This window comes from Heterobasidion irregulare (genome assembly GCF_000320585.1).
Source record: "Heterobasidion irregulare TC 32-1 unplaced genomic scaffold scaffold_13, whole genome shotgun sequence".
Classification (NCBI taxonomy): domain Eukaryota; kingdom Fungi; phylum Basidiomycota; class Agaricomycetes; order Russulales; family Bondarzewiaceae; genus Heterobasidion; species Heterobasidion irregulare.
Genome location: NW_009258209.1, coordinates 55,298 through 79,324, shown reverse-complemented (window position 1 = coordinate 79,324; position 24,027 = coordinate 55,298). Strand labels below are relative to the sequence as shown.

The 24,027-nt window shown below is 51.9% G+C and overlaps 11 protein-coding genes across 11 annotated transcripts; 3 read left to right on the top strand and 8 right to left on the bottom strand.

Annotated features, from left to right (window-relative positions):
• Nucleotides 1-2,184: 2,184 nt before the first annotated feature.
• Nucleotides 2,185-2,962, bottom strand: HETIRDRAFT_126997 (uncharacterized protein; the record flags this gene model as incomplete). The annotated part of the gene is made up of 4 exons (XM_009554280.1): nucleotides 2,185-2,311; nucleotides 2,368-2,579; nucleotides 2,648-2,839; nucleotides 2,915-2,962. The coding sequence occupies 4 exons, from the start codon at nucleotides 2,960-2,962 to the stop codon at nucleotides 2,185-2,187; spliced, it is 579 nt and encodes a 192-aa protein (XP_009552575.1).
• A 438-nt stretch (nucleotides 2,963-3,400) lies between these two features.
• On the bottom strand, nucleotides 3,401-4,907 carry HETIRDRAFT_455811 (uncharacterized protein; the record flags this gene model as incomplete). The annotated part of the gene is made up of 3 exons (XM_009554279.1): nucleotides 3,401-4,432; nucleotides 4,498-4,605; nucleotides 4,674-4,907. The coding sequence occupies 3 exons, from the start codon at nucleotides 4,905-4,907 to the stop codon at nucleotides 3,401-3,403; spliced, it is 1,374 nt and encodes a 457-aa protein (XP_009552574.1).
• Nucleotides 4,908-5,541: 634 nt separating this feature from the next.
• Nucleotides 5,542-6,569, bottom strand: HETIRDRAFT_331534 (uncharacterized protein; the record flags this gene model as incomplete). Its single annotated transcript, XM_009554278.1, has 4 exons — nucleotides 5,542-5,967; nucleotides 6,027-6,131; nucleotides 6,184-6,286; nucleotides 6,346-6,569. Coding segments are annotated over 4 exons (858 nt in total), but the record flags the coding sequence as incomplete, so codon positions are not given.
• An 856-nt stretch (nucleotides 6,570-7,425) lies between these two features.
• On the bottom strand, nucleotides 7,426-8,864 carry HETIRDRAFT_390687 (uncharacterized protein). The gene is made up of 4 exons (XM_009554277.1): nucleotides 8,561-8,864; nucleotides 8,061-8,502; nucleotides 7,732-8,006; nucleotides 7,426-7,675 (listed from the first exon to the last, which is right to left on the bottom strand). The coding sequence occupies exons 1-4, from the start codon at nucleotides 8,819-8,821 to the stop codon at nucleotides 7,508-7,510; spliced, it is 1,146 nt and encodes a 381-aa protein (XP_009552572.1). The 5' UTR covers nucleotides 8,822-8,864; the 3' UTR covers nucleotides 7,426-7,507.
• A 2,028-nt stretch (nucleotides 8,865-10,892) lies between these two features.
• On the bottom strand, nucleotides 10,893-12,963 carry HETIRDRAFT_56401 (glycoside hydrolase family 16 protein; the record flags this gene model as incomplete). Its single annotated transcript, XM_009554201.1, has 9 exons — nucleotides 10,893-10,993; nucleotides 11,048-11,209; nucleotides 11,270-11,297; nucleotides 11,356-11,516; nucleotides 11,571-11,659; nucleotides 11,727-11,954; nucleotides 12,015-12,152; nucleotides 12,211-12,287; nucleotides 12,358-12,963. 9 exons carry the CDS (start codon nucleotides 12,961-12,963, stop codon nucleotides 10,893-10,895), a joined length of 1,590 nt encoding a protein of 529 aa, XP_009552496.1.
• A 3,040-nt stretch (nucleotides 12,964-16,003) lies between these two features.
• On the top strand, nucleotides 16,004-16,159 carry HETIRDRAFT_164724 (uncharacterized protein; the record flags this gene model as incomplete). The annotated part of the gene is made up of 1 exon (XM_009554276.1): nucleotides 16,004-16,159. The coding sequence occupies one exon, from the start codon at nucleotides 16,004-16,006 to the stop codon at nucleotides 16,157-16,159; it is 156 nt and encodes a 51-aa protein (XP_009552571.1).
• Nucleotides 16,160-17,445: 1,286 nt separating this feature from the next.
• HETIRDRAFT_330580 (uncharacterized protein) lies at nucleotides 17,446-17,951 on the bottom strand (the record flags this gene model as incomplete). Its single annotated transcript, XM_009554275.1, has 2 exons — nucleotides 17,446-17,604; nucleotides 17,655-17,951. 2 exons carry the CDS (start codon nucleotides 17,949-17,951, stop codon nucleotides 17,446-17,448), a joined length of 456 nt encoding a protein of 151 aa, XP_009552570.1.
• Nucleotides 17,952-19,898: 1,947 nt separating this feature from the next.
• HETIRDRAFT_412382 (uncharacterized protein) lies at nucleotides 19,899-20,325 on the bottom strand. Its single transcript, XM_009554274.1, has one exon. The coding sequence runs from the start codon at nucleotides 20,261-20,263 to the stop codon at nucleotides 20,030-20,032; it is 234 nt and encodes a 77-aa protein (XP_009552569.1). The 5' UTR covers nucleotides 20,264-20,325; the 3' UTR covers nucleotides 19,899-20,029.
• Nucleotides 20,326-20,960: 635 nt separating this feature from the next.
• On the top strand, nucleotides 20,961-21,172 carry HETIRDRAFT_164726 (uncharacterized protein; the record flags this gene model as incomplete). Its single annotated transcript, XM_009554273.1, has 2 exons — nucleotides 20,961-20,973; nucleotides 21,030-21,172. 2 exons carry the CDS (start codon nucleotides 20,961-20,963, stop codon nucleotides 21,170-21,172), a joined length of 156 nt encoding a protein of 51 aa, XP_009552568.1.
• Nucleotides 21,173-21,519: 347 nt separating this feature from the next.
• Nucleotides 21,520-23,112, bottom strand: HETIRDRAFT_430610 (uncharacterized protein; the record flags this gene model as incomplete). Its single annotated transcript, XM_009554272.1, has 3 exons — nucleotides 21,520-22,063; nucleotides 22,122-22,320; nucleotides 22,383-23,112. The coding sequence occupies 3 exons, from the start codon at nucleotides 23,110-23,112 to the stop codon at nucleotides 21,520-21,522; spliced, it is 1,473 nt and encodes a 490-aa protein (XP_009552567.1).
• A 625-nt stretch (nucleotides 23,113-23,737) lies between these two features.
• Nucleotides 23,738-23,953, top strand: HETIRDRAFT_164728 (uncharacterized protein; the record flags this gene model as incomplete). Its single annotated transcript, XM_009554271.1, has 2 exons — nucleotides 23,738-23,748; nucleotides 23,800-23,953. The coding sequence occupies 2 exons, from the start codon at nucleotides 23,738-23,740 to the stop codon at nucleotides 23,951-23,953; spliced, it is 165 nt and encodes a 54-aa protein (XP_009552566.1).
• Nucleotides 23,954-24,027: the final 74 nt, after the last annotated feature.

Below are 24,027 nucleotides of genomic sequence, written 5' to 3'. Positions count from 1 at the left end.
CACGCGCTCCAACTGCCGACGGTCCCCTGTATACTCCTAGCTGCGAGCATTCCTCTTCGCCTCGTTCTGCTTCATGCGCTCGCGCAAGTGCAGCATTGTAACATTCTGCTCTCTTCTTTCCCTTCCATACACCTCCATCTCGCCAAAACCTCCGCAGACCTCCAGCTTTGCGGTCAGTCATCAGAAAACGAGTACTTCGGGTCCCGGTGCCCGGTGGTGCCCGCTACATATTCTGACTTTGCATGAATGACGTTGTCAAACAAGAACACCGCCCCACCATCCACTTAAATTTCTCACCATAAGTAAATATTCCCGTTCTTCGCTGGCCTCGGTACGTGAGCCTCCCGAGACGTATTCTTGGCCACGTACTGAGGCACCATTTTTCATGCAAGTCGATCCTTCAATGAATACTGTCCCTGTCACCTCTTCCAATCACGAAATCGTCGTTCTACCATGGTCACAATCGTTGCGGCCGGCATGCCACGTACGCGGTAAACATTGATGGCAAAATCAAGATGAGCAGATCAGCAACAGGAATGGGTTCTACACCAAGGTAATTTGCCACACCGTCTCAAGTTGTCTTGGGTTAAGCCGTTCAGGCCCAGAGGTGTCTAGAAGGACATCGACAACTTCTCATGTTAATTTTGCCGATGGTCACGACTTGGCGGCGAACATAATCACCGGCACATTCTCCGCAGTTTCTACGACGTCTGTAAACTGCTACAGGTGATTGATGTGTGAACAGCTCATTATGATTCAATGACGTTCAACAAGGTTTCCAGACGCTTGACATTACTTCGATGCCTAACATAAAGCGAGGACCAAGGTGATCATGTATTCAGTCCTATCATTGCAGTGTCAGCGAAGCAAACCCTTTTTGATACAGTGGCAAGAGGCGGACTGCAGGCGAAATATCCACCCGGCCAGCTTCTCGTTTTTCCCGTGACATCGCCAACGCTGCGCAGATTGATGATATTTTCCATTTCATCGAGAATCGTCTCGGCCGACTTGAAGTCGGTGAGCAATCATGCCGGCTATGGATTGTCTGGAGACATTGGAGGCACTTCAGACGAGGAGGCACGGAAGCGGTCAAAATCACTTAGAAGGTATGGTTAAGCGCTATGCTCATCTTGCGGGGCTCAATCCGGCTGGCTGAGGAAAATCTGCCATTCACACGGCTCATATGTCTTGATATCACACCATTTCACTTTCTACTTACTCTTACACAGCCCCCGACGCTGCGTCTCGTCGAGCTCAACGTTGTACTCTCTTTCTGTTGTGGTGTACACCTCGATATGATATCATAGAAGAGCAGTGGAATTTTCTCAGGATGCTATATTGACTAGCCCCACTGCCCATTATAGATAAGGTGTGTCCAATATCATAATGCTTGACTTTTACAAGGACATCATGGTCCCCGGCGCGATGAGAGTTGCTCTCTACTCATCTGCACGATTTCTTTCGATATTGGCAGTCGGCTGCGAAGTTACGTTCCTAAACTGATTTCAGACCCATGAGCGAGGATGCGGTTGGGGGCCTACATACCAACAGAGTCCGGTGAGTTGGTGGGTTACGCATTAGGTTTCGAGCAAAATCAAGACATGCTTTGATGAGCGCTTAGATCTTGCTCCAGAACCTCAGGAGAGCTCTAGGATTTGACTGACTTGGAGGCCTGGCTAAAAGCCTCCGCGTTCGTGAGTAGTCTCTCATTACCGCAGTCTCACTTAAAAGCAAAATTCCATTTAGTTTCCGCGTAAGACACACACATATCTCTCATCATCTCACAGGGTCTCTCCACCTGGCTTTCTGCCCATCTTTCTCGGAACGCTTATGTGGAGCTACATTCTCAACTCGTCGTAGAATATTGTGTAGGCATCAATGATCTTTCAAATCAAGGTGAGGGAGTGGAAACAGGTTGATTTTATATGCGAGGCGCTAGCATACGGAAATATTGCTACCTAGAAAGAGAACCGGAAGCAAGAATGGGCAGGCGATCGACGTGAATGTCGCACATGCGTGTGCGATTTGATTGCTTTCAAACGAGGTGAGCTTTTCGATGACTCTTCCAAAACGCAGAGAACTCATGTTTCCGTCAGAAACCGGACGCCAAGTTGCACTGCTGACTACACGGCACCGTTATCATAAGTCTTTTTTGATAACCTTTTGCGCGTCTGACTATCTTGATTAGAGCTTGTCCTTCATCTCTTGCGTCGGGAATGTGTCGAACGCATCGCGTAGTTTGTCAATGGGCGCAGCGAGGAACCCAGCAAATGTCTCGAGCGGAGGACGATTGGGGGCCGAGGGATGCGGCCTGTCCGCGCCGTCATGGATAAGCAAGCATCCGGGAAGAACAGAAAAAGTGTGCACCTCGTTGGAACGAACTTCTTTGTCCGCTTGAAGGACAGCGCGGCACTTGCGCTGTATTCCTCACCCAGTTTGGAATCGAGCATCGGCAAGTCCTCGTTCTCTTCCGATTCGTTGTGCGGCCGGAGGTGTGCCATCACCTTGTGGATTATCTCGTCGTACTGTGCGGTGCCAGGCGTGCTGTTAGGCAGGTTGTACAGCAGCTCCTTCACGGTCTACGTGAGCGCGCAAAGGTTGTGAGCAACACAAATTAAAAGCTGGGCACAAAAATGCAGCGACGAGCCTGATGTTCGGCTCGGTCTTGGTTGGCGAGGTCGAGCCCCTTTGCCCCTAGATGCTTCTCCATGAGGGGGTAGACGATGAGCTCTTCGCCAACGGCGTGGCGCGCGACCTCCCACGTCAATTGATGTGCCCAGCGCGCCTGGGTATCTGCGTCGCCCGTGGCAGCCTTGTAGGCGTCATAATATTCATACATCTGTTGTGACAGCCAGGATATGTGATATCAAGTTAAAAGCCAGTTTTGCCGAAGGAACCTTCTAGCAGGACACACCTCCTGGTGATCACCTTTGATCGCATCGGTGAGAGGCGTCGGGGACATGGTGAGTGCAGTGATCGAGAATGGTCTCAGTACGTTGTGGACGGGGTGTGTTATAGAGCGAACGCGTGGGAGCAGAGGAGTGCAAGTGCGAGCGACTGAAAACATACGGCGAGGTCGTTCGAACGCATGTTTTTGTGTCGGAGATGACGAGTGCGCAAGCCATGACGGCGTTATCGACGTTGATAGTGACGTCGAGCATGTAAGGACACTCTCTCTATCGGGAAGAAGTTGTGCAAGCCAGCAACTCGATGAATGACGAGTTGGCGGCCCCACCGGGCTGCATCGCACCAGACTGCGCGACAAGAGACTGGTTTCTATATTTGGCATCGATTCGTCTGCTTGCGCTGGAAGAAACACGATCAGTCTGCGTTGTACAAGTCGGTGCACCTTACATTACTCAAAGGAAAGAAATCTCACAACAGCTTGAGCTCAATGGCCTCAGAGTACATATTTCCTTACAACACCGCCGTCGCCGGACATCCACACCTCGTCCCCTTCTACCCTAACGCACCGCACCGCCTCCACGTCTCCGAACACCAGCTCAGCCCTCACACGTACCTCCCGATCACGCACCGCAGCGGCGTACGGCAAGCCGTCTTCACTGCTCACCACAACCGCCTCCTCCCCGTCCTCATTGTTATCGAGAAACGCCACGCCCGAGACGCCCGCACCTCCGCGCTTCCATACAGCCCGCGGTGCGTCTAGCGCTCGCAAGTCCCACAGACGCACGACCCCATCGGAAGACCCTACCGCCATTGCCCCACCCTGAACCGCGATCGCAGTCGCTGCCGACGTACTTCCCTGCACCTCGGCACGCGCTGCAGATGTGCGCGCACGCACGTCGAACGCTTCCACGCCCCCTGTCGAAAGCGCCGCGTACACAAGTGCGAGAGAATGAGAGGCGCCCCCAGGTGCGTTCGCGCCGGTCGCGAGTGCGTTTGCGCCCTTCCATCCACTCGTGCCCCACATCGCCGTTTGCTTCCCCACGTGCACATCCCATAGACGGAGCGTGCCGTCCGTAGATGCGGAGAGCAGTGTGGGTGCTAATTCGGGAGTATAGAATGGGTCGGATGACGTCAGAGGGAGTAGCGCAGTGATGGCACGTGTGTGACCCTTCAACTCCGTGCTGGAGGAGAGTCTCAGGGGAGAACTCAGCGCAGATGCGTGCGCGGAAGTCGGTAGCAGGGTGATATGGATGGCAAAGTCGATACCAGCAGAGGCAAGCAGTGGGGCTGACTCTAGTCCTGGAATAAAGTGGAGGGCGGTGACAGTCGATTTGTGCAGCTTTCCAGTCGCGTATGGGGAGACCGCATGCGATACTGGCGAAGCGTATGCCGTCTGCCGCGCGTTCTCTTTCGTCGATGGGAGCATGTAGATGGAAACGGCTCCGTCGGTATGGCCTGTTGCAAGAATAGGTGGGTCTGAGGTAGAGAAGTGTCGAGACAGCGCGAATGTGGGGATCTGATGAGGCTAAAACCCTAGCACCAGTAAGTTTCGCTACGCATACAGCCAAGGGAGACAAAATAATCACGCACGCGCTGAAAGTCTGAGTAAATTGGGTCTGCGTACGTCTGCGTCGGGACGACAAACGCCGTCTCACGCGCGTCAACACCTAACGAGAGGCATCCCACCTTATACTGATACTATTCTCAAAACGGGAAGCATGTCGGCCGATCAAGACAACGCAAGAATGTGAACGATTTGGACGCACATCGCTCACTCTCTCGAGCTCCACACCATCTGAGGGGCTAAACGCGACCCGCTCCCGGTCATGATCATCGAGCGCAGCCTCGATCTTGCCATGGACCGACGTCTCGCCGTGTTTGTAGCATGAAAGCCAGATTGATTCGGAGGGGATGGCACCAGAGTGTATTTCAGACAATACAGTAGGAAAGTCGTGTTGGACGGTGGCGATGGGGAGGATGGATATGTCGGATGCAGCCATTTCTCGAGGAGTCGGTGGCCAAAGCCGTACTGATGAGTCATCGTGTACATGTTGCGTCTCAGCGCCAGCGCTCGACCACGGGCCGCTTCAGGCCGTTTCTGGACCTACGAAGGCAAACTCACTGCAATTCATTTCTTCTGTGTACACGAACATCTATCAGAAATGCGCACACTCGATGGCTCATTATCAGTGCAGGGCATCTAGCTGATACAGTGAGTGCAACACATACCTACGATTAGTATACAGCGAACAGGTCATCAAAGCGGGCGCGACCTCAGAGCGATGATTTCGTGATTTGTCTTGCAAGCAAGGGCGGGGCGCTATTGCTGGAGCGCCAGGGAACCACATCAATTCCGGTCACTCAGTAGACCAACCCGAGCAATAATCTGGAAAACGATAACAGTTTTCAGGGTCAAGTGTTCTGTACAACCTTGGCTTCGTTGACTGGAAGCTTGAAGCTTGATCATCGTGGACGTGCCTTCCAAATCCACGTAGTGAACGGTGCGCCTTTTATAGACAAACCATTTTTATAGCACGCATACACTCACAAAAAGCCGTCCGGTGTCATATAAGTACACGACGAGTCGTAGAACAGAGATTATCCGAGGAAGTCCAAAAGAACAGTCCATCCACATCAAACTGACAGCTGAATAATTGTATTATTACTATCGAACGCGAAGTTGAAGAATGCAGGCCCCGCGACTGTCGCCGAGTCGTCCGTCACAGTTGTGCTGTTCGTGATCACCAGAAACACAAACCCCCTCAATTCTGGCGGGATCGTGACTTTGAACGGGGCCGTCTGCCCCTCGAGCGCGATAGACGTCGGCGTGATCCCAGACAAGAACGTCGCGAACAGACCCTTGCCGCTGAGCGATGAGCCACCGCTCTTCGACGCCCACGGGAGGGTGAAGTTGATCGAGATACTCTGCCCAGGCCCGGCGGTCGATGGACTGACCGTGAGCGCTGGGAAGGCGGAGACGGGGATCGGAGGGTTGTTGGAGGGACAGGACACGATAATGGACGAGGCGAGGGTGAAGACTTGGTTGAGATCGAGAGGAGTCTGCGTCAGGCGCGCTCAGCGATTGGCTGAAAGTGAATGAATAGGGATGGATCACAAACTTCATATGAGGTGGACCACGGGTTAGCCTTGCGTACGGCATTATTGATCCATGTGGACTGCCGCGCTTCAGTTGCAAGGATTGATCCCGCGATGGTAAGAATATACTAGTTCTCAAGGGTTTTGATCAGCTCACGGATGCGGATTTTTTTCGCTCACCTTGTTGTGCAGGAACCGGGCAGCACCATTATACGCAGATGCGCCGATGACCTCAAACATGTCACTTAAATCGACAAACGTCTTCACGTTCAGATTTTCGCCACTGTCCATTCAATGTGAGTCAGATATTCAATCAAAGTCAACATCACCAGTATGACGCACAAGTTGTACGTGCACGCTTTCACGGCCTTGTCCGCGCCGATTATGCTCGTCAGGTTATCGACATGCGTCTTCTCGTGCAGCGAAAGCTGCTCATAAAACCCCCTCACTGGAGCCGCGAATCCGGCGTCCGCGAACGCTTGCGCAGAAAAGTTCTGCAGTCCGGCGGTATAGAATGTGTTCTCGAGATGTTCTAAGGTAAGCGCGAAGTTGACAATATCCACGTCTGGACACAAGGAACTTCATCAACTCCACATTGAAAGCTATGATCTGTGGGACGCACCGGATACAGTGAGGTGATCGTCCTTGAGCAGCGGCACGTTCAGAGAGGTCAAGCTTGAGCGCTTGGAAGGGAGAGAGACCGCCTGAGCGACGACCACACCAAGCGAGATCAAAGGGACAGCCGACAAGTACATAGCGGAAGCACGGGAGGGGACTCGTTGAAGATTCAGACGCTACTCTCTCCCCCTTTTTATTCCCGTGGGGCGCCATATAGTTGAGGTCAGCTGAAGACGATGCGGGCTGTGTGCAGCACAAATGGACGGTTGGTGTTTCAGAATGAAATCGGGTTTATGTGCAGTGTCGGCTAATTGTATGCTGCGTTGTTTGAGTGGCGGCCCCTCCTCCAAGGGCACAAGATGACTGCGCTGCATATGGTGTAGACAATACTACGATAGAACGAGAATTTGCGCCCAAGGCTGTGTTGTCGATCCTAGGTCGAATTCGGGGACATCGGTGAACTTGTTTTGTCGACTAGTCAGCCACTGGATTGCCTTCGGTCCTCGGGGAAAAGGGCTCAAACGAGGACCGATTTTGTCGGTGGCGCTGCTGCGCTACGCAGAGGGTCTTTCTCGCAGGGCGGCAAAGGAGGCCTCGAGTTGGGGTTATTGAGACATCTGTTATTGGGGACATCCAATGCAATGTATGCATCATTTTCATCTCAATATACTCTAGTCTCAGGGTTATTTTTGGTACTGATGCGAACCTATGCACCACTTTCCAGGCTAAACTCAGAAATCTCACTTAAAGTTGACAACCACTGAGACCATGAGTCATCTTTCTGCCGCAGTTCAACAGACCCGAGGGGATCTATCAACGTAGCATTGCACATAAGTAGGATGGATTTCAATGTGTATAATAAGATGATCATCTGATTGTCCGGTATCTACGCTTTCACAGTAACGCCGCTAGCGCTGACTGTGGTCGTCTCAGGCTCGATTTCCGAGTAGAAGGGGTAGTCGATATAGCCCTTGGGGCTCTCCGCAGTGTAAAGCGTGGTGTAATCCGGCTGAGCGAGGGCATAGTTCTTCTTCAAACGAAGCGGGAGATCCGGCTATGAAAGGACACATCACGACTCTGATTGCAGACGGAGGGGAGTAAAAATCTTACATTGGAGATGAATGAACGACCGAAAACCACCAGACCACCCTTCTTGTCGGCGGTCTCAATGGCATCTTCACGGGTGTACCCACCGCAGCTAAGGTAGATTTTGTCACCCCAGATCTGGCGAAGGAAGTCGTCGTTCTCCTCCGGCTTGATCTCACGGATGGCCGCCCCGTCGACTCGGGCATGGATAACATGCAGGTATCCGAAGGTTGGGTGCTTTCTTTTGATCGCCGTGATGAGGGCTGCGAAGCTCGGGTTCGGATCCTTCATGTACATGCCTACCAATGCTCCATGTCAGATGTTGAATTGCGAAAACCGAGGAAATGAATTACCCTGATAAGACGACCAGGGACTCAGCCGCAAGCCGACCCTTTGAGCGCCACCAACGGCTTTGACAACAGCGTCGACGACTTCAAGTGTGAACCGAATACGGTTCTCTATCGATCCGCCGTACTCGTCCGTGCGGTTGTTTGCTGTAGTCTGGAGGAACTGGTCGGGGAGGAAACCGTTCGCGCCGTGGATTTCGACACCGTCAAAGCCGGCTTTGTGAACAGAGTTCGCTGCTGCGGTGGCGTACATCTCGACATACTCCTTGATCTCAGGGATCGTCAAGGCGCGAGGAGTCTCTTCGCGGTCATCGAGCTTAACATTCCCAGAGCTGACGTACGGGAAGCTTGGGTCCTCTGCGACAAGCGCAGCAGGATAGGCAGCGCGGCCCAAAGCCCAAAGCTGGAGGTAGATGAAGGAGCCCTTCGCATGAACAGCGTCTACAATCTGATGCATCACAACAAGCGTCAATTGCGTCTCAATTGATATCCCAGAAAAGGCTGACCTTCTTCCAGTGAATGATTTGATCCTCACTCCATATGCCAGGGGCGTTGGGAGAGCCGCCCGCTTTGGCGGAAATGAGGGTACCCTCACTGATGATAAGGGTCCCGGGGACACTGGCACGCTGTTCGTAGTATTGACGAGAGAGGTCGCCATTTACGTGCGCTGCGTTGGCACGGAAGCGCGAGAGAGGGGACATAACCACCCTGTGCTGAAGAGTGACATCGCCGAATTCGATGGGCTGAAAGAGCTTGATGGAAGACATTGTCGTCGTTGGATTCGAGTTATTCCTGGAAGGGGGCTCTGTTTGGGGAACTTGGATGTAGAATCACCGTTTGGGGGGCGTCCTTTTATGTACATCATTCACCAGCTCAGTTGATTTGGATGAATGAGTCTGTGCAAGATACGTCGTCAAAGGCGAATCGGTTTTGTCAGAACACTCTGCGGCTATCAACTGGAGGCGCAAGATGAGCAAGCAGGGCGCGCGGAAAGAGCAAGACAAAGAGTCAGCAATAATGACACTAAAGTGGAGATACGAGCGTCTCTACCAACGCCCATTCCAGAAATGGGGTCTTGTATACCAGTTTCAATGCTACTGAGCGCTATCATTGTCATGAACTCTCGATATGCACCTCAATCGCCCACGACCTCACGTCCGTCAAGAATGGATGTCTAGCATGTTATTCAGCTTCTGCTGAGGCACATCAAGGTGTCCATTTATTGACACAGGATGAAATATGCAGAGGGCGGGCATGCGCGTCCTCTCGATGCAGGTAAGGCCTTCGGTAAGCTCCCGGGCTCCCGAGCATGGTTGATGATTAATGAAATTTGATATACCAAGCGCAACTGATGGAGTACTGACACTTTGTTGGGACTTTATGAGAAGGTGCAACTTCCAGGCCATTTGATGCTCAACACTTATCTGCGAGTTATGTCTGAATTCTACTACTTCGTATCGTGGCTGCGCCAGAGAACTTCCCGTGCACAAGCGCCACGGCCAGCACGCACGCAATGCTTCGCATGATTGTAGGTGCCCCGAGGTCCTCGAACAGGATGCATGCGTATGTGTCGTCATCATCCCGAGGACCAAGGATTCCTCATCGAAGACTCGTTAATCGCCAGACCATCTCGTCTTAGAAAACTGAGTCAACTTGACTGTCAGAGGGTGAATCGGTGATGAGAAGGTCAAGAACGTCGAACGAGACAGTAGTAGAGGCTATCTCGGGTCCGGACAGTTCCGGACGGAGTGTGCAGAAGCGGAGTTGTGCTCAGCGCTCAATCATGAACGAACCACTGCTAGCCCTAGTAGCCTCACTCTGAACAGGGCGAACTCTACCTTTAACAAGATCACATAGGATCAAATCTTGCCCGACAATCTCTGGTCTGCATAGCATATGGACCAGCAGATCACTTCTGCTTGCTCCTATTTTTGATCACCACATTACAAGTGCTCATGTCGTATCCAAGCGACAAGACAGATAACGCAAAGCGTTCGAGACTTTGTTGTCCAGGAGTCGGCACACTCGGATCTAATTTACCAGTTGCAACACGTTGGGGATGATGCTGGGATTTGAGCGCGCCCGTGCTCGGACAGGATGATGGTGAAATGATAACCCTGTGTATGACAAATTGTATGAGGCGTTTCGGAGGATGTACTATTGATGTTTTCCTGCGTGTATCACGAGGTATAGTATCTCACCCTTGAGCATCTGTTAAAAGGTCGCGTCTGTAAGGTCGCTTCGACAGACGTCTCCAAGTGTGAGTGTTTGGATGTAGTAAATTTGAAGTCAAGCAGCCAACGCGAATGCGGGATATGAATAGTCCTGACTGAGGTAAGTAACCAGCGCTGGACCGACCCATTCCCCTTGTCAAAGTCGATAAAAGTACAGTCATGAACGAACCTATACCAGTGCCAAGTCCGATAGAGCTGTTATAATGCCACCACGGTCGAACAACGTCCGCGCTATGGCTTCTTATCGCAAATATTCGGAGCGCTGTAAAGGAGAGTATAGATGGAAAGGATGGACGGTGCTACGAGCGGTGTGAACTAGTCTGCGCCCTGAGACGAACAGTACGGAGCGCAAGAAAGGCGAGATATACGGCATGAAAATAGATGTTAAGGCCGTCTATATGTATTTCGCAGCCCGACGAGGACGGTCCTAATACCGAAAGAAATATAATGTACGTACTTATGTGATGACATCGGGTGGAATTCCAGACGGTCCGCATGGGTAACAAGCAACGAGAGAGCAGTCCGATACTATCTATATAAACAATCCTGGTAGCACTTGCACCAAGGGCAGCTAACAACCGTCGTACTGGGAAGACATGAGATTTTAAAGGACAATAAAGAGGTGAGCTGCACATACCAGGGAGTTTTTTGGGAACGTGTAGTTCGCACCCGATATGCCTGACGTCCACTTGGTGAGGTTCGCGTCTGTAGAACCGACCGGTGAGTGGAAACCAGAAACCAACGTAGAATACGACGCACTGCTATATGCCTCCCAATGGTTATTGATATAGTCCTCGGTAGGATAATCTGGAGGACTGCAGCCGACGTTTTGGGCGTTTTTCCTCTGGTAGATGCGCACATAGTCGACCAGCATCTCTGCAGGAAACTCCATCGTCGTCAAGTCGATAGTCTGCCAGTTTGCTTAGAAGCGGTCGCCTTGTCAGTATGGCCGTTCGAAGTAAAGAATTGAGAATAACTAACATGATAGTCCCAAATTGAGGACAATCGACTAATGTTTGAGTGATTGTGAGCTATTCCCGAATGCAACGTTAGTTGCTGTGACATACCAAAGGTTCCTCGGGGATAAGTCTTTGTCCGACACCACTCCCGTTTGTCCCTTGGTCTGCACCCATTGCGGATGCACCCATTCGCACTGTCGGCTGACCTTGCTGGTACCAAGTGATGAACCCTTCTTCAACCTTGGACGGGTTGGCCCAATACTCGAAGCCTACATGCTCAACGTGAGAATGGCTGGGAAGAAGAAAAAAATGTCACGACAGACCAAACGTCGCGAAGTTGCGTCCAGAGCCTGTGAATATGTCCGACGGCAGCTGCGTCAGAGCTGACACCGCCTGCTGCACAGCGGAGCCGCTATGAAAGGCCAGTCATCAGGATGAAAAAGATGTGAGAACACGCCGGCGAATGGGGCTACACGCACTGATAGGAATTGGGGGTCGTGATCGTGTCGTTGTAGACGTGCCATTGATCCTCTGTCGCGTTCAGGTAGACGTAGTCGTGTGTGAAGGGCGCAAATTGTGCAGATTGTGAGACAACACCACCGGTCCCGTGCTTGTTGCGCTCGGCCTCGAGAATGTCAATCTCAGGAGCGCCCCGGCCCTTGCTTACGCTGGGCCCAGGGTGGTCCTCTCCTGGACAAGTACAAGATCTGTCGGGCGCATTAATCACGCACTGTCCAGGGAGTAGTGCGCAATCAGAAGCCACTCACGAAAGCTTCTGTCCACTCAGCCACGATAGCTCCTTGTTGTACTTAGTCGAGCCAAAATCAGTATGGAGGGCCGCAGCAGGGCCGGAGCCATCCTTGAGGGTCTGATTGGGGAACGTGCCGACATCGCACGAGTCGTACCTAAAAATAGCGGCGAAATCAGGCAATGAGCGCAGAGATCGCGGGGTGAAGTACTCACGAGTACGGCCATGTTCCGTCTGTTGTCGCGCCATACCCTGGACGGCCAAGATTGCCCATCGTCCAAGCGCCGGGCCACTGCGCGCCGTTTTACCGTCAAAAGGCTCGGTCAGCGGAAGACCGGGGTAACGCACAGGCTTAGACTCACGTATCCCTGAGTATCTTCATTCGGTCCAGGTAAGCTGAGGCTGACTTCGATGTAGCCGCTCGTGAAGCAGAATTTGTTCCAACTTTGGAGCATCCCAGACCTATATGGCAGGCCATTCGTCTCGACGTTCTCCATGAGGAGATGGAGATACCCGTCCTTCGTTGAAATTTGACGCGGGTCATACCATTCCTGGTCGTTAGTCGCCCAGTACCAGAAGTTGGCGGCTTCCCAGAAGGGGTCATCACCGGGGTAAAAGGTGCGGCCATCGGTATTGAACTCGTCGGAGAAGACGAGGACATAGTCTTCGCCATCTGAGCCGATGCGTGTCTTGGCGTCGTCAGGAGTTTGTGTGTCGACGAGGGAAGGCATGAGGAAGGTGGGAGGAGGAGATTCATCAGTACCGTTTACGTTAATGTTGCTGCCGTCTAGGATGAAATTGCGGCTAATGTCCCTGACGTAGGTGATAACGGGATATGCGATGAAAAGTGTGAGGAGGGCAAGGATGAGAATAATGATGACACCAATGTTGAGGAAACCGCGGAGGGTGAATATGGTGCCAACCTTCTCGAGGGCGTCGGGTTCGTGCAAGGCGTCTTCGTCGTCCATGGGCTCCTTATCGTCGAAGGTGGGGTCATACACGTACGGCACGAGACCGCGCTGTGAGGGAAGGGTGCCGGCGGGGTATTTGGAGTCGGAGGAAAGGGACCATACCGATTCGCCGGAGGAGGAGAGGACCGAGTCCCGCGGATTGTGGGAGATGGGGCGTGGAGGGAGCAGCACGCCGTGCTCGTCCTCATTAGCGAGGCGATAAAGGATCATAGATCCTCGCTGAGAGCCCATGAGCTGAGATCCAAGGGCCTGACTCTCCTCTGAGGCGACACGGTTGATGTACGTGCTGCCTCGCGAGGCTGGGCGGGATCGAGCGAACGGGTATAGAGAGGAGTTTGGATTCAATGGTGACGACACAAATGTCGAGGTGGAAAATGAGCGGCTGGGCTTCGGGGGAGACAGCGACGAGGACGCATCTGGCGAGCTTGTGCTTGGAAGGAGAGGGGACTCGACCGACGGAAAGCCTGGCGATCGTGGCGACCCGAGGTCGTCGGGAGTCGAGAGGGAGGCGGGGGTGCCCGAGCGGGAGAAGTCTTGCTCGTCGTGAGCAGACATTATGGGCGTGGACGTCGAGGACGACGGGGGCGAAAAGAAGGTGGTTGTCGTGAGAGACGGCGTGGGCGTGAGCGTGAGCGTTGGGTGAATACGCCGCGTGCTCGCCTCTCGGTGGCTGACAACTTCGACGCCTTCTTTCCTCTCCCACTCACCTGCCCTCTAATCTCTCCTCCAACGTCCCTGTCCTGCCAGCGCCGCCCTGCTCTCATCAGTTAGCCTCTGCAGCGCCGACCGCACAAACGTCCCTCTCTCCCCTTTATTTTCCTCGACAGCGGCGTGCATCAGTCTGCGTGCCTTTGTCTCTTCTCGCTCGAACACTTGCATTTCAACGTCGTTCGGAGAAAGTATGCCGTTGTGGGACGTGTATCTTTCGCGTTCTTCCGCGTTCTTCGAGGCTCCCAAATTTCCTTCGCGGTCGCTCATCGCTGCGGCAATTCTCGTAAATGGCAAGTCTGCCGCTTCGATCATGTCTGTTCCATACTACACGCGTCCTGTGGACCCAGACATCGTAGTTCCATACACTGACTCAAATGACACGCCCACGTACTCCCGCCATGACACATTTGACGCGTTGACACGCTCCGACAGAGCTTCTTGCCTATCGTCGCTCGTCTGGGCGCCTCTGCTATACAGTAACTTTCTCCAGTCATCCAAAACTCGCCTTCTCGCGCGATCAACCACGACCCCCTCCAACATCTAGCTGACATTTCTTCCAGCTCACTACCGTGCTTCTTGTCTATTCGTGCATCACGAGTACGTTAGACTCCGGATATTTGATTCTGCTTGCGCAGACCGTGCAACGAGATGGTAGCACTGATCCCAACAGTGATCTTCCACTTCATTGACCTGATGTATGATAAGGATCAAGGCTGTTTCCGAACTGTGTCTTTTCCAGTGGGTACCTTATACATTTCATGCTGTAGAATCGATCGACTCACACACAACCCCAGCTTGCTGTCACCGCTTGGTCATTTGTCTCAGCAGGCAGATAAACGTACACTGTCCACAACCTCTTTACTTGAACCGCTGTTTGCATCGTTTCCTTAGGCGCGCCTCACTAGGCCCATTCTTGTCACCATGTCTTCGTTCAACGTTCCCGGTCACTGCAGTGGCTTGACAGATTTCTTTCGTGAAAAGAACAACTTCGTCCGGCGAGAGATCCGCCACGACTTTCCAAGATCATCGACCAAAAAGTTGTGACCCGATCTTCTAGCTATCAATCATGGCTGGCATGTTTGCCTCACTCACCATACACTTGTCCCGCTACCAATCCTAAAGCTAAGTATTGGACATTTTGGTGCTGATCACGGGCATCTTCTCGCGCCGCGGCTCCCAGGTCCGTCCGCTTCCTCTCGTCTATCCTTTCAGCCAGTTTGCTCACTTCCCTCGCGTCGTATTTACTACTGCGTCAAAAGTGCTCAGTCAGCCATGTACGGATTGTGATGATCCTGGCAGCAACACAACATGGAGCTTCTCTCTCATCTTCTCTGTTTCATCACACGATCCACACAACATCCCGCCTTTCTATCCGCTCTCGCCGTCTCTGTAGTGGCCGATACGCAGTGACTTACAGTACTTACCAGTCGAGCGACTCAAGGTCCGATTCATATATGTATGACTTTCTTCGTACGAAGTATCGAAGTCTATCTGATATAACTTTAGCGCGTAAGCTAGCCTGATCAGATTTAAAATGAGGGTAGCCGATATTTCACGCCATCGACCTCGGTCGAATTCCTCAACCATGGTACAGAACGCCCATTTCCCCACCATCAATCCTGAGCTCGCTGTTATATTCGAGAAAATGCCGCGCCCCCTTCCGTTGTCAGAGAATTCGACATCACTCGAGAATTTCTTCCATCGTTCGCTCTGCCTATTATTGTCACAAGGCTTGATCCACTCCTCCAGAAAGGTGTGAATTATTGCTGTTAACGAGATACCGCGTTCTCTGTGGGTTCCTGGAGAATTTGAATATTGCGTGGACGATTTGCAAGCTTCGAGTTGAAGGACGAAATCACTGTGCGAACTGTGGTTCCCACGCCGACGGACGTTAGGTACAACAAGTTCCCGCTCCTGGTCTGGTAACATGGTGGAGGTACAGACCTGCCATCTAAATGTCCGTAGATCATCTCTGATCTTCATTTACTTCTACAGGATCAACGATTGTTACGCTGCTGTCAAATGAATATTCTGACAATTCCAATGCGGAATATCGCAGAATTGATACGATCATATTTCCCTCTCTGCAGGTTGCTGCAGAGACCAATTCGGTTCCTCGCCGGATGGGAATCTGCTAGCGGGAATTTACCCACTGTCAAAGCACGCGATGTTCTTTTATTTGTTGGCCATCAAACCATAGCAAGATCTTACTCTTATTCATATTCTCATTCATCTATGCTTATGGGTACAGAAGCGAGCTGCTGTCAATGGAAAAGAATGAGGATGAGGTACTTCTTGGGGGCATACGTTTTTCATGCTGACATCTATGGCCATCGCCATCTCATCCATTTGTGATGTAGAACAATTGAAGCCTGCAGCATACGACCCTGACTGCGCCCCCGTCCATGTAGTGTCGCACGCTAAGCTACCTTTGGCCAGCATCCAAGTCGAATCCTCCACGGGACGAGGGTATTCTCTGTGAGAAAGTCTTGAAAGGAAATGGCGTCAAAATACGACTGCGCGTGTAAGTGCTCATCTCATGATTGAGGTCTGGCCTTGCCTAATGCACTTTCGCAGGTATCCTAGGGCACCGCACGCACCGCATGCGTTCTACACGTCTATCCTGACTTTTCAACCCTCAGTACAGTTCGACCAGGACATGAAGGAGGCCGTCAAATAGTTGCTAAATCTGTCTGCATAAACAGGCCGCGATCACACTGCGAAGCACAATGGCCTAAGATAATGAGTGTACGATAGCATGCAGGAAGAGAATCCAGCAATTGACCTTAGGTGGATGGCATGCAGAAGGGCACGACCTGTACAAACAACAGGATGAGCAGAATGTGCGAACAGGCAAGTCTAACCGATAGAAAGTTTCGGAGCATCCTAAGTCTTGAAAATAACAGAGATATACCAAGACTTCCGAAAATGCGAATGGCATCTAAACAGTTCTCAGAGACTGATATGGATTCTGGATGTAGTCTTCGACTAGATTTAAAAATGCGACGAAAGCTTGACATACACGTGGACACAATATGCAACTGTAGCCATGTTCCTCGGATGTGAGATGCATCCGTACAGCAAGGCTAATAATAACAATCGCCGCTCAGGACGCGCCAAATACTACCCAGCGTGATTTCTAAGATGAGACCAGTGCCGTAGGCCGATGTGCAGAAAGAACTTCAATGGCGGCTGCCGCGATGCCATCTGCTTGCATGTCCTCCCTACATCCTGGTTCCATCTCATATTGCATTTTCCCATCCTCTGGAACCAGGTCCTCTTCGAATCATGCTTCAAGGTCACGTCAGCCTTGCCCAAAAGAGCCCAAGACTTCCTCACAGTTGAATGTTGCATTGTTTAGACGGTTTGGTATCTCGCGACTGGACTCTGAGCTTTAGTTTTCGGCCCGTGCGAGCGGTGATATCAATCCCGACTCCAGACCTTGGCTACCTCTGGGCTTTTGCATCATGCCTCTTCCTCACTGCTCCCATCGGACACTTGGCCAAACTTTGTGATTTGACAGTTGTCCATCTCACCTTCTGGGGCTGTAAGTCGCGTTTGACCAGCTGGCTCAGCTCACCAAAGCTCACCAACAGCTGGGCATTGACGCTGTACCGTGGGCATGAGCTCCAGAATAATTCACGAAATCTTTCCCAGCCTAGGACTAGTGAATCTATCACACGCACACGCACGCGAGAAGTATCAACGGTGCGGAGGCGTTCGCTGAAGTGATGCCCGGCTTTTATACAATTAAGAATCGACTGATACTTATGACCGCGTCGCTCCCAAGCCTAACTTTGTGGTCTTTATGATAGCGGTCAAGGGTACTTCAAGCCCTCCTGTAACTCCGATACGATCACCTTCTGACCATCCCATGGCAGCGAGCATTTGGAACCCGACGTTGGACTCTCCGATCTTTGGAGCAGCCTACAGTAGATGTAAGTTTATATTTCCGACGATAGATCGTTGAAACACACCTTTCCGATAACCTCGCCATCCTTGGGTCGTACAGGACCTCGCGTAATATTCACCCTTTCTCTGCTCACGATCCACCGCACCTTCTTCTCGTCGACCACAAAACCACTCTTCGTCGTCTTGATCAGAGTCGTGTACCGCATGTCATTCTTCCCTTTGCTCTGACTTTTCAAATTGAACGCCATCGCGAGGTTATGAACACGCTTTCGCGCGTCCTTCTGCATGGGTGGTAACGCCATAGTAGTACGTCCGCCAATATCAGCCAAAAAGCGACGAATCTGCTGCTCGAGGGATATCATGTCCACAACTTGGTTCGGCAGTTGAATTGTTGGATCAAGGGCAGCGGCAGCCAAAGTCGCTTTGCGACCCTTTTTTCCACCTTTCTTCTGTATGAGAGGGTCAGCTGCCTGCTCTAGGCGGGCTTGTGCGCGTAGCTGCTTCCGCGCAGCCTTCTTGGCACGATCCTGAACCCATCGATCACGGAGGTCTGCCGGGATGTCCTTCGCCTTCTTACGACCTTTCGAAGTAAAGATCAGACTGGACCACGCAAATATCGCCAAACTCACTGTTTGGCATGTATACTTCAAGGCCTTCATCATCAAAGTCCCCATTGTGGATGGCACCGAAAAGTCGATTCGATTTTCTTTGTTTTCTGGGTGTAAGGTGGTCGATAAATTGCTACCCAGGAAGAATGAGTGGTTGGCCATTGGGAAGAAAACCTTTGTTGATTTACCTGAACCTCAGCAACAAGAGCATCATCTTCTCCCCATGCGAACTCGGGCGAGAAGTTGTCATCGTCATCTTTGTCGGCCTCGTCATCGAACAAACTAAGGGCTGGCCTGCCTTTAGCCTTTTCTCGTATCCTCTGCAATCGGGCTTGGAAGCCTCTCTTGGGTGTCTCCTCTTCGTCCGAAGAATCGTCTTCATCTTCTTCATCTTCTTCAGCGTCACTCTCATCTTCGCCTCCGCTTTTATCTCTTGGTTCTGCGATCAACGCACCTTCCTCTACGCCGACGGTTTCTTCTAATTCATCATCATCTTCACTTGTATCGCTCTCGTCCCTGTCATCATCATCATCTTCTTCCATCCGCATCCGTTCCGCATCCGCAAGATCGTCCATCGTTAGGTGCTGGCCACTCATACCTTGAACAAAGGCCTTCATAGCAGCGGGATCAAGGTCGGCATCAATCTCCATTCCCTCTAGGCCGCTCGACATTTCTTCAATTGCTGTGTCCGTTTTTTCAACGCCACTCTCGGCGTCGCCATCGCTATCGTCTCCCCAGTCCACATCAGAGTCTCCACGCCTCTGTTCCGATCGCCTTGGGTCACGCTCGTGCGCCCCTTCGCGTAGATGGGCTTCAGACAAGATAGCACCGAAAGATCCGAACATGGCATGGCGTTGTTCGCGCCGGCGATCAATACTATTCAAGCGGGGGTCTTTTCGCAGAGAATGGGGTCGCACAGCGAGCTGCCGTATGTTATGTTTGGGCGTCGCCGATGTGGAGGCAGCCGTAGAAGTGGAAGCGAAAGCCATAGGAGGCGCTGCGTTAATAAATGTAGCTTGCGCCGTAGGCGTTTGCTCGCTGCTCTCGAGTCCCGGATTGGAGCTTGATGGTAGTGCATTCTCCATGGGAGAGGCTTTCGTGGATCGAGGGTGAGGCGCGACGTACACGATGATATCATCAGATTCGTCTACAGCCCCGAGAGGAAGATCACCGCCAGCTCTCTCGACAGCGATATTATCTGTGGGGGAACGATCACCGACCGGGGTAGGCTTGGTATCAATGAAGAACCCTGTAAACTTTTCTTCGACCGCCGAAACAGTGATAGTGTTGTCCACAAGTCCTACACTGGCAGCAGGCTGTGCCGCAGCTGCTTCGACCTGCTTGAGCATCTTGCCCATATCTTGGAAGTCAATCTCCTCGATCTCTTCAGCATTTGAAACACCATGCACTTGCGGCTCATCGCCGCCACTGAAAACGCGGAATACTCGGTCGGCGGTGGGTATGTGGCTTTGTATCGTATCGCCTGGGATCAACAAATCGTCAGGCGATTGTTCGAAAATCCGTGGACGTGGGACTTACTAGCAGATTCCATCACTGGTTCAAATATCTCTTCTTCCTCCATGAAAAGAGTTGGAGTTGCTTGTGAGCGTACAAATATGATTGGTTTGAGCAATGGCCTGTCCTCGTAGAGCAGGTGCGAGAGTGGAGCATTGGTGAGGCGCATTTTCTGTCTGTGGTGTGCACGACCTTGATAACCTGGGGAGTCATAGCCTCCATCCCCACGCCCGCGTCCACGTCCGCGAGGGGCTGCAGCGCCCCTCACGGGCGTCGACATGCCCGGGTTTGGACTGTGATAGCCGCGAGGCGAGCCTCTAAAGTCTAGATGTGCCATAGCATAAGCATGACCACTTGTGGGCTTGAGCCAAGTGCTTCTTTTGAAATGAGAAAAGTGTGGATACAGAACGTACTGTTTGACTGGAAGTTGAGAGAGAAATCATCGTTATCATCATAGGAGACGAATCCGAGTCCTCTTCCACGCCCTCTGCCTCGAAAACCGCGACCGCGACCGCCGCGACCTCCTCTTCCTCTTGGACCCCCTCGTGCATTGTGGTGATTGTTTCCTCGAGGCATGATAATGCGCAGGATGTGGTGGTCAGTTGCAGAGATCAGGCGGCAGGAGCATCAGTGCGGCATCCTTCGGCATCCTGCACTCCATTCCCACACTCGAAAGCAAAAATGGCAGAGCCCCGAAAGCTTCTGGAATAGGACAAAGGTTTGATTCAATGCCATCATTTCATCACAATCTATGTGATGAAATCGAAGTCTTATAACCTTTTCCGGAGTATTTTGGCAGTGGTTTCACGGAAACTCAGGCGCTGTGCAGTGCGCAGTGAGCACAGAGGCGATTCGCCCGATTCAAGTCTGCACGTACTTTGCTGGCAGATGCGTTCTAGTTTCGCACGGATTTTACTACTGAAGAATATACTGTAGTCCACACAGGATCATTCAACACATAGGTTTTATCTTACGTGGTGAGCTCATACCTGAGCGTTTCAAACGGATTCGATACTCGTCGAAATGAGTCTGCGGTGAGGCGAATCAAAACGAGGTACTCAAGCCATCTGGTCACTTCGCCTGATGTACTCTGTAGCATCTGTCCACGGCATCACCGTGTGTATCTCCGGTGTTCTCCATCACTTCACTCTCTATCATTCTGATTTTCGTTACCTCTGCGAGAGGCATTGAACAGGTGAGTGCATCTGCAAGGACTACGTCGCTTGCAGCACTATCGCGGGATCGCACATGTTGCCTCGAGGTCAGCGCTATTTTTTTTTCATCACTCGTAAAGGCCTTATACAAGCGCTTTGATAGGTGTAAGGCATTTCGGCGAAGCTGGAACGCCGGTTGAGCGAGCTGAGCGGTGCGGGCGCGTGTGCGCGTTTGCCAATTCAGCAGTAACCCAGAAGGACAAGGTGCTGTTGGTGTCTGCAATATTGATGTTGATAGAACGATAGTCATCCCCGGCTGGACTTGGTGCGACTAATTAGCCATGCATCGTGAGCATCGCGTTTTGTCATCTGGTTTTGACAGCAGATCACGATGAGAAATTTGTTGAGTTGACTCATTGCTATCCAGCACGGTTTGAAGTTTACACTGTTTGCGGAGGAAAGCACCCCGTGGTGACATAGTCTGTATACATGCCTTTTTAGACGCTCCGTCGGGCTGATATTCTGAAGAAGAGAAATGACACTGCACGTAATGGATGGCATGGGTGAAATGATCTATGCACGCAATCAATGGTGCGCGTTTCTTACAGTATGACAGCAAAAATAGATGAGAATAGATTCTCGCCGCGAACCTGTCATTCCACAGTTTTCTCGAGCCAGGGAAGGTCGCTCGACGGATAGAACCGGTCCACCTCCCATCCTCTCACTCGGTAGTCCACCCAAAGTCCTTCAAATTGCTTGACCATCCCCCATATCCTCTTTCTGTTCTTCATCGAGTCCGATTGGAAGCACGCGTAGACAAATGCCAGGTACGGAAAACGCGGAGACGCAAACGGAGACGAAAAGTTCTGCCCAGATGCGTTCGTACCAGGCTCGGAAAGCCACCGTGAGGCAACCTCATGCGCACGTGGAATCTCGTCGGGAGTGGCGGGCAGGATCCAACGAATGTCTCCATACAGCAGTATCTCTCGAAGCACACGATCCATGAATGTCGGGTCCGTGATAAGACCTCGAAGGAGTCTGCAGGTGGCCGCTAAGGAGAGTAACGACTCTACGGGAAGCTCGCGCATGATAAGGATCAACAATTCGACTGGGAGCGTAGCGATAATCGGTGATAGATCAGTATGAGCGCCTTGGAAAGGAACGAATGCTGGATATGAGCCAGTAGGTTCGGGCCATCTGTATCATGTGAAGTAAGCGTAAGATGTGCGGTTCACAAACATTGATCAAAACTCACAGATCTGGCTGCAAGAACATCCAACATCTGAAGTCGCGCATGATGGCGGGTATCAAATCTGGGCCTCTGAGACCGGTACGGATGCCTTTCGCTATGTACCGCGAGCCACGCCGGCCAGGAGCAAAATGAACTTGCCATTGTTCGAGCGTGGCTTCGATTCCATTGTAATCGATGCACGGTAACAGGCCTGTATCAGCGTCTGTGAAAAGATGATTTTGTCCTTGAACAAGGTGTCCTTCAAAAAGATAGATTAAGGGATACCCTGTCGGCGTTGCGCCCTGGAGTTAACGATCTCGTAGAGCTCCCCTGCCAGCGACATGGGCTCCGAAGCGGAATGTAATGCCGGATTTCTGCACGGGAGAGCATCTTTATCTAACCAAGCATGGAGAAGTTGGTAGCACCGCTCGCAGAGCCAGAAGTTCGGATTATTGGGGTGGTTGACCTCGGAGACTGAGCATGCAGAATCGCAGTCCTCCTCACGCTCCGTCCATTCTTCTTGATCTCCCGACCCCTCCTGTTCTTCCGGTTCAAGCACCTCCAGCGTTTCTGAATCCTTCTGTTCGTCGTCTTCATCGACGATTGCCCTCACGATAACACGAAAGTCCCCGCCCACGATATCGCGTACTCGGCGCACCTCCACATTCCGGCCATCCGGCACTCTGCCATTATCACGAATAGGGGCCTCTCCCTCCCTATCCACATCGAAGTAGCCTATTGCGATGCATGTGCATTGGGTGAGGTCGGCACGCTGACCAAGTCCGTCCGGCAACCACTTCGGGCGGTAGCCCAGCATGCGGTCGTCGTCTGAAAAAGAAGAGGTGAGAGCTTCGGTCACAATGGACAGGATGTCGTCGTCAGTCAGGGTGTCGACACGGATTTCTGCCGCAAGTTGGCAAGCTATGTCATGGAGGTCATTGCGATGAAGAAGTGCGGAGGGGCCGCCTGCTGGGCAGATGCCGCACAGAAGACAAAGCTCGTCCCAAGAACCCATGCCTCGCGGATATGTCGTCCTCTGAAGTTACTGCAGGGGCAGACGATGAAGGTAATCTGCGAAACCTTGGAACTTCAAGCTTCAAAGGCCAGATGATGACTCAATTGCGTGTACTAAGGCGGTGGGCGGTTAAGAATGGTGGCGTGGCATCAGAGATTGATCGCTACATCAATCGAGACAGGATGCGGTGTCTGTCTCAGAGGCATGCATGGCGTCGCTCATGAAGCGCTCGCGGCGTAAGTCCTGTAAGCGCTCACAATTTCTGTCGTCGATCCGAGATGCCGCTTACGTACGAGACACGTCTGCAGTTGCGCGATTGACGACATTGAGGTTTCGGCACTGGCCCACTACGTTCGAGCATCGCTGCATCGAGGATCGTGAACACATAGATCGATATTCCAGAAATTTTTCTGAACACTTGCGCAGACACAGACATCCTCATCATGCCATCGCGATTCTACCTGCGGTGATGTGGATTAGGACACTCTCCCTGAGTGGTTCCCATTTTGATTTTTTTCTTGAGCGACAGCGCCATTCCGCAAATCTAAACCTGACTTGTTTCAAGATTCACCATTGGCATACAAGGTGCCAATCTCATTCGAGAGTGGTTTAAGACGAGCTTCAAATGTATACGAGGTACGTACTACATTCAACAGGATCATTGACATCGTCTAACTAATATGGTAGACATGTATCTTCAAAGCACTTTCCGACGTCGAAATGCCAAACTCGACAAAAGGCATGCTCTCCAGGAAGCCATGGCGCTGCAAATGAAGTCTGGCAACTATTAGGGCTCGCCACCTGTCACCTGTGCACAATAGTCCGACCATATCCTTCTTGACATGCCGTCACAACCGCGCAAGGAATGTAATCGTGCAAGCCAAATATGTGGCAAGTAAAATATGTGGTAAGTAA

Excerpts from the sequence above, each read along its gene's own strand:
- HETIRDRAFT_390687 (XM_009554277.1), bottom strand. The coding sequence starts at position 8,821 with ATGTCTTCCATCAAGCTCTTTCAGCCCATCGAATTCGGCGATGTCACT. Across the intron at positions 8,503-8,560 it reads AAATCATTCACTGGAAGAAG|ATTGTAGACGCTGTTCATGC; the intron begins GTCAGCCTTTTC and ends GTGATGCATCAG. Across the intron at positions 8,007-8,060 it reads TCCCTGGTCGTCTTATCAGG|GCATGTACATGAAGGATCCG; the intron begins GTAATTCATTTC and ends GAGCATTGGTAG.
- HETIRDRAFT_412382 (XM_009554274.1), bottom strand. The coding sequence starts at position 20,263 with ATGCACGAGGGGGTCCAAGAGGAAGAGGAGGTCGCGGCGGTCGCGGTC.